At 43.2% G+C, this 8,014-nt stretch overlaps 2 protein-coding genes across 2 annotated transcripts; one reads left to right on the forward strand and one right to left on the reverse strand.

Moving 5' to 3' along the window:
- Positions 1-876: 876 nt before the first annotated feature.
- Positions 877-3,730, reverse strand: LOC137740187 (uncharacterized). The gene is made up of 7 exons (XM_068480012.1): positions 3,284-3,730; positions 2,921-3,083; positions 2,550-2,750; positions 2,222-2,464; positions 1,722-1,869; positions 1,334-1,565; positions 877-1,243 (listed from the first exon to the last, which is right to left on the reverse strand). Exons 1-7 carry the CDS (start codon positions 3,621-3,623, stop codon positions 906-908), a joined length of 1,665 nt encoding a protein of 554 aa, XP_068336113.1. The 5' UTR covers positions 3,624-3,730; the 3' UTR covers positions 877-905.
- Positions 3,731-5,240: 1,510 nt separating this feature from the next.
- LOC137740370 (exocyst complex component EXO70C2-like) lies at positions 5,241-8,014 on the forward strand. The gene has a single exon (XM_068480246.1). It carries the CDS (start codon positions 5,291-5,293, stop codon positions 7,712-7,714), a length of 2,424 nt encoding a protein of 807 aa, XP_068336347.1. The 5' UTR covers positions 5,241-5,290; the 3' UTR covers positions 7,715-8,014.

Consider the following 8,014-nt stretch of genomic DNA (forward strand, 5'->3'; position numbering starts at 1 on the left):
TACCACGGTGGACGAGGAGTGACAGAGGGAGGATCTTTTTAAATAGGAGAATCCATTCTGTCTCTATTATCTTGCCAAATGCCAAATATGATGATGTCACACTCCCACCTTCTCTTTTTTTGTATTTATTATTCACTTTTGGGTCAACTTGTTCTTTTTTCTTTGACATTCTTGCTTCTTAATTACTCATAAAATAAGAATTAATATTTATTTAGAGGCTGAATATTACGGAATTCTCACATCTTAGTCATTCATTGTGTGATTAGAAATAATTTGATTTTTTTATATTTAAATTTAACATAAATAGTATCTGACGAAAACTAGTTGCACGATATACGATAAACGATTAGAATGTAAGGATCTCCACAAAGTAGATGAGGCGTGGATCCTCTTCCATCTTGATTAAGTGTGTTTTTTTTTTTTTGGGAATTAACTTAAATATGGATACAAATCATACGTTCATGTTTATACCTTTCAATCTTCCGTGATTTCATTTCTATTCAAGTAGTGTTTGATGGATTACGTATTAATTAGTATTGGATTGATTTTGATTGGTCTTTGACTCCCGAATATCCAACCCATTAATTCTTTATAACATACATTATTATTATTCTTGTGAAATATTGAAGCCGGCCATGGCTTTGATGGTGATAGAACGGCGACACCTTCCGTTGACATTGGTAGTTAAAAGATGACGGTGAAGCTTTCGATGGCAGCCGGCGCTGCAACTTAACCGAGCAACAGTTCGATGAAGAGGTGCTTGCTAGAAGTAGTAGAGAAAAAACTCAGATATCATAAGCTGCGTTTGCTAGTAATCTAACAAGTATAAAAGGTGGACGACAAGCCAAAACATACAGTGTCATTGTCAATGTGTAATGAGCACGAATGAAATGCAATGTTAACTATTACAAAGGGAACGGAATAGTTTTCACAACCACTTTCTTTGAACTACAAAAAGACTGAAGATGATTTTCATTGATCGTCCCAAAACCGGATAGCTCAATGCCGTACTCGGCCAGCCTCTTGATATCCCTAGGAAGCGGGGACTGCCAAAGACCATCCCACCACGCCGGAGGGAGAAGTGGTGTGAAAGCACATTGATTAGGCTGGCCATGGCAACCAAGGGGACCTGCAAATCTGTTCCACACATGCCCCCAACCAATCTGAAACCTTAAACCTCCTCTCAGCAAATCACCTTGGAAGCTACTTAAGAAAGCAAAACTTGAACCAGTTGGTTTGTCGCCTGAGAAAGAGAGAATAGAACGGAGATTATAACACTTCTGAGCAACATTTGTAAACAGATATGATTCAAGCACTATATGCATGTATGTACCAAGACTGTTTGCTGCAGCCAGTGCTGCAATTAACTGAGCATAGGTAGTCCCAACACGCCTGTGAGCCCCAGACACAACAGCATGTTTTGCACGTGAAGCAAGAAAGAAGTCCACAAAGGCAACCCATCTCGGCGCTGGACCCCAATCTTTCACTCTAAAATCTAAACCGTGCAATCCTTTACGGCCACTGGATATATTTCCTTTGAAAAGTTCATAATCAAAGTGAATAACCTAAGGAAAAACAATGATGAATTAAAATCAAAAGGACAGATATTGAACGTGTAATAAAAGAGACTTTCAAAGTCACATCCAGTTATAATTTCACGCGTGATATAGAATGCATTTATGCAATAGGATTTCGGATATTCCACGGATAAAGTACGTTACCTCTGCAAATTTACTTATAGTTGGTGTAATACTTTTCACAAGAGAGGGATTATCAGAAGCTAACACCACCCTAGGCTTTGGGGATTTGCCAACATTATGCATGGCTTTTTTGATGCACTTCACCGCTGCCTGTGCAGCTCTCACAGACCTGGAAACAGGAGGCAAAAACCTGTGTCATTGATTGAATTCATAGGAGAATACGTGGCATTTCTCTGTGTGTGCGCGCGTGTGTGTGACAGATTTCTGATGGTATCAACTACCAGGGGAACGGATAATAATACTTCAAAATGAGTGGACCGCTAAGCTGAAGCAAAACCAGTGGTATTGTTTTAATTGCCAACATTAGAATTTCTTTTCAATTTTTCACTAAACTACATCCATTTCTGTTCTGTAACATTCAATGCTTAACAGGACTAAGATGTCCTACCTCATCAACCCTATATTTCTGAACCTCATATTTAATCTAGTCAAAGAAAGAATTAAAAGGCAGGTTGCTTTACTTATTCATGAGCATTCGCATGTGCAGTGAAATATCAGGTTCAGCTCCACCAAGAACCCAATTGACTGCCTCCTGGACATCCTCAGAAGGGGTTATAAGCACTCTCATCAGCTCCCCAAATACATTAGGCCGAGAATTGAGAACCTCTGGCTTCCCAAATATAGCAGAAGCAGCATTCCTCATCTGAGGGTGGATGTTCTTCAAGAAAAACTGGGCTGCCACAGCGTCATTCGTACCTTGGAACCTGCCGGAATAGTGTCAACAATCATGTGATGATATCTAATTCGATGATGAGTTATCGGCAATATCTTAGCATGTTTCTCATTTACCATATAATCGGCTGCTTCCATTTCATCCAGTTGCTACACAGAACGTTTGTTTGTGCTGGCTTCTCAAAGTCATCAGTCCTCATAACCAGTTGCCTCCCATACTTCTTCACACATTTATTAAGTCTCCACAGATGCTTAATTTCTCTCATCGTAAAGGAAAATTTGGAATAAGAAATGTAATTCCCGAAAGGGAATTTTCCCCTGCAACAAGCAACACCAATATGAGCACAAGAAAAAACATACATTGCTGCAACTTAATATGCTTTAGCAGTAAGCGAATGAGCAGCTATTTCTAACAATTCAGGTTACAGCAGGAAGAACACTACGATGAAATACGAAAAAAGAAAGGCTTGAGGAAAGAACCAATATGCCTGGTCTGCCCAATGATCAGGGACCGGTTCAACATTATACTCAACGCGGCACCACTTAAGATTTTGTACATTTCGTTCCCGAAACCCGCCTCTGATGCTTTACCCATCACAAATCCGTGCCGACAAAACTGTTCCGGTGGAAGATTTCTTACCCTGGAAGCACCTGAAATTGAATGAACCGCATGAGCTTCCTTCACCTAAAAGTTCTACTGAATAAATCCCAACTTCTACACTCAAACTCAAAAGTATGATGCCATCAAGTTTGACAAACCCAAACAAGAAATCAATAATCACTTCAACAAAAAGCAGAAAAATTATGTAAAAGCACTTTTAAAATCAGCAGAAAAATAAGAGTAACAATACCGTTCAAGTCAAAGTGATGCTGAATAAACTTCCTGACTCTGAGACTCTCCTCCCAAAACCCTCCTCCTTCGAACTCCTTTCCCATCTCCTCCACCGTCGCGCACGTGCTCGATTTTCTCTTACTCTTGCCATGAGGCTCCGTCTCCCGCTCAACTCCGCCGCCGTTTTCAGAATCCGAATCCGAACCCAAATTTTCAATTTGCAAATAGAAATCGGGGCTCGTCGGAGGATCGACTTGTCGTAAGTTGAGCATCAACAGCCCGATTCCAGCACACAACGCACAGACTATCAGAATTGATCCGACGGACACCCGCCTCCTACGCCAAACGCCATATCTCATCTTTTCCTTCTTCGTTTTGTCTGTGTGTCGGTGATCGGATATGGATCTGGAAGCCACAGATCGCTCGCTTTGTCGCCGCCCAGCTCACTCCAAGTGACTGATTCAGACAAACTACGAAGATACTGGATTTGGGTTGGGCCACATTTGAGGCGGGCCTTTTTTTTCTCTAAATTGAAATCAGACCCCGTTTCTTTCAAGCCGTGGCCCGCAAGTTTTAGGTCATTTTTTAAAATTAAACCATAGTGTTTCGACCTTTTCAAATTGTACCATAAAATTTTGAAAATTTTCAATGTATATGTTTTTTGGATGAATCCAGGGTTCCCTCAAATGTAGGCGAGGACTAATCCCTCGAGTCGGATCAGACCCCATTCAGGGGGCAAGCTCTCTCAAATTTCAATGTATATGTTTTCACTACTTAATTATATGATTCTTTACACTGCTAAATTGGTAATGTAGGCATCCGTTTTAAGGATATGTGTAAGCCACACTTACACCATTCACCATTGAGACCAACATGTTGGATTGGTGTTCCAGAAAAAAAACCAAAGCTCTCGACCATACTCTTAGTTCATGCTTGTTGGATCATCAAATAACGAAGGATACCGAACAATCAAATAACTAGATGATAGTAAACTGATAGAATTCAAAACTTAATGGTGCAATATGAAAATTAAAACCATGTATCCCCTTTTGAACTATACTCTAAAATTGAAAGGTATAACTGCATGGTTAATACTATCCACACACTCATTTCTACTTCTTACACACCTTTCTCAATTTTCGATCATTGGACCGGATAAATTGAAGAAGATTAATGATAAAAAACTGAATAGAGTGTGTGGGGGTAAAAATAGATGTGTAAATAGCAGTATTCAAACTTCATTTAGCCTTAAGTTTATTCACATTATTATAACGTATTAAAACTTTAACAATTCATATCGTACGAGAAAAAAATAGGCCTCGAATTTGGAATGTTGTATGATTGCATTCAAAAGGTGGAACCCATGGCTACCAAGTCAACGAGAGATTTTTTTCAATGCATCATGAACATGTCCCGACACACCAAATGTAATAATATAATTAATTAGAAACTTTTTTTTTCTTCAAGTTTTTAAGTTGGTGTACCAGATCGTATATCAGGCACACTAAAATTTTTCTCCAAGTCAAAAGTTATCGAGATCCTAGACAAACACAATAGTGCTTTAAATCATGGTTTAATACTTAATTTAGGGAATAAGGTGAAACATTGAAAGGTTGTGCCTATTTTAAAAACGACCCCAAATTCTAGGGGTGCGGTTTGTAAATAGCCCTAAAAGTATTAATTGAAAAACAAAAACAGAGGATGAGAGACGTGGCGACCGCAAAAAAGAAGGCGGGGAGGGAAAGGCCAGTCAACGGTCAAGCATTCAGATTTGCAACCACCAAAACACTGGAAGGAACAAACACCACGTCCGTACGGTCCCCTCTCTCGCGCCCTTTCCAACGACCATTTCAAACCGTCCCTTAACAACAAAATAAAAATAAAAATAAATCAGAAATTCAAAAAACAAATAGACAAATTAAAGAGGTGGAGAGAAAGAGACGCGCAAATCAAAGATTTGGTTATTTCCTCTCGAAAACAAGCAAACAAATCATTCCATCCGAAAATATTCCCACAAATTTGAACAATGGAAAAGAACCTTCCGGAGAAGGACGACCAGCCCAAACCCGATGTACCGCCACCGGACTCCTCCTCCGCCGCTGCAATGCCAAAGCCTAATGACGACAACAAGTCCGCTACTACTACAAATCCCGATGGAGACGATCGTAAGTCCGTTGACACAAAGCCAGTTGATGATCAGAAGCCGTCTAATCCAACGGCTGAGGTTCACGATGAGCATAATTCGACTGCAAAGCTTGACGATCCAAATGTTAGTAATGTGAATCCATCTGAGACCAAAGTTTATCAGGGGAACGAAGGTGATGACCCGGATTACGAGTTGAAAAATTTCAGCAGTATGAGGGTCAATAGTAAGAGGGTGAAGGATTTTAACGCTGAGAATGTTGAAGATCAGAGCGATCCACTTCCGGTACTGGACGAAGACCCGGTTCTTGAACCCGAACCAGAACCGGAAGAGGATCCGACCCTCGACAAGGTCTCGGAGGATCTCGACCGCTGCATCTCGTGTCTGCCTGAATCCCAAAAAAATGAAAACGACGTCGTGGACGGTGTCAGCTTTCCAGATGAGCTTCCGAAGCTGGTGAGAAAGTTCTTGAATCTGGTTGAGGATGAGGTGGTGGCCAAACGCGACTCCGGCGACGGTAAGGTGAAGTGGTGTCAGGAGCCTGAGAACGACGCATTGTTTCTGGATGCTTTGGATCGGGTACGGAGGCTGAGCAAGTATCTCTCTTTCCTCGGATTGAAATTCGAAGAAAGTCACGGTGCGTTGATCAACCGCCTCGGAAGCATTCAGCACAGAGCGTTGCTGTATCTGGAAGAGGAATTCAGAATTCTTCTAGAAGAATCTAGAACCTGCACCATCACTGACTCCGTATGCGGCAGCGACCATAAAGACAATAAAGATCATAAAGATAGCAAAGACCATAGTACGAAGGGCGGGAATAATAACAACGACAGTAATAAGCAGCAGGATCAACAAGATCAAGAGAGCAGCGGCGGCCCATTGCCAGATCAGGCTGAGTCGGGTGGCGGCGGAGATGAACTACAAGCCGATCAGTTTCTGGGATATGCTCAAGAGGTGGTGACCAATCTGAACAAGATAGCCAAAGAGATGATATCAGGCGGATACGAAACAGAGTGTTGCGAGGTTTACATGATCTCGAGAAGGCACATGTTCGGTGAGACTTTGCACGAATTGGGATTAGAGAAGCACAGCCTCGACGACATTCAGAAAATGCATTGGGAATCGCTCGAGAGAGAGATCGTCTCGTGGGTGCAGGCCTTAAAGGAATGCGCCACTGTCTACTTCTCCGGCGAGCGAAGGCTCGTCGAGGCGGTGTTCGCCGACTACCCGTCAATATCGTCGAGCCTGTTCAGCAATTTGGCGGGAGGAGTGATGATACAGCTTCTCAATTTTGCTGAAGGAATCGCGATATTGAAGCGGTCGGCGGAAAAGCTGTTCAAGACGCTGGACATGTACGAGGCGTTGCGGGAGGTGGTCCCCAAAATGGACACCTTGTTTCCGGTGGACTGCGTGAACGAGCTGAAGCACGAGACCTTCACCGCCCGGACCCGCCTTGGCGAGGCGGCGATTTGTACTTTCTGTGACCTGGAGAATTCGATTAAGGCCGAGACAGGTCGAAACCCGGTTCCGGGAGGGGCAGTCCATCCGCTGACCCGTTACACGATAAACTACCTGAGGTACGCGTGCGAGTACAAGGACACGCTGGAATTGGTTTTTAGAGAGCACTCGAAGATCGAGCGCGCAGATTCGACGAGTGGGCCTCATCGCGGCGAGTACGAGGCAGGGGAGGGATCCGGGAACACCAGCGAGATACAATCGCCGTTTCACTTGCAGCTGATGCGCGTGATGGACTTGCTGGACTCGAATCTCGAGACGAAGGCGAAGCTGTACAAAGACGTGGCGCTGAGCTCCATATTCATGATGAACAACGGGCGGTACATCCTGCAGAAGATCAAAGGGTCGACGGAGATCAACCTGCTTATGGGCGACACGTGGTACCGTCGGCGGTCGTCAGATCTAAGGCAGTACCACAAAAATTACCAGAGGGAGACATGGAACCGGCTGCTGCAGTGCTTGAACCACGAAGGGCTGAGCGTGAATGGGAAGGTGGCAAAGCCGGTGTTGAAGGAGAGGTTCAAGAGCTTCAACGCGTTGTTCGATGAGATCCACAAGACGCAGAGCACGTGGGTGGTGAGCGACGAGCAGCTGCAGTCGGAGCTGAGGGTGTCCATATCGGCGGTGATGATTCCGGCGTACCGAGCGTTCTTGGGGCGGTTCTCGCAGGTGTTTGACGCGGGGAGGCAAACAGAGAAGTACATAAAATTCCAGCCGGAGGATATAGAGACGTACATTGATGAGTTATTTGATGGAAACCCCAACTCCTCCGTATTCAGGAAGAAACCATAAATTCCAACAAAAAGAAAGACCCTTTAATGGCAGTAGCAAGCTTGAAGACGAAGCATAAATTAATCGAGGATCAGAATGTGCTTAGCGAGGTGTAATTAATCACGTGATGATCATCCGAACAGGTGAAATGTCCGAAGCACCCAGATCAGATATGGCGTTTAGAAATTTCTTATATGCTTTTGTTTATTAATTTTCAATTTTCTATGAACAGTACTGATCATATTCATTCTTTAAACAAACCCCTCCGGTTCGTTTGTTTGTCTTGTCTAATCCCTTCCTCAGTTGCACAGCCCCAACAGG

The sequence above is a fragment of the Pyrus communis genome, chromosome 7, assembly GCF_963583255.1.
Source record: "Pyrus communis chromosome 7, drPyrComm1.1, whole genome shotgun sequence".
Classification (NCBI taxonomy): Eukaryota; Viridiplantae; Streptophyta; class Magnoliopsida; order Rosales; family Rosaceae; genus Pyrus; species Pyrus communis.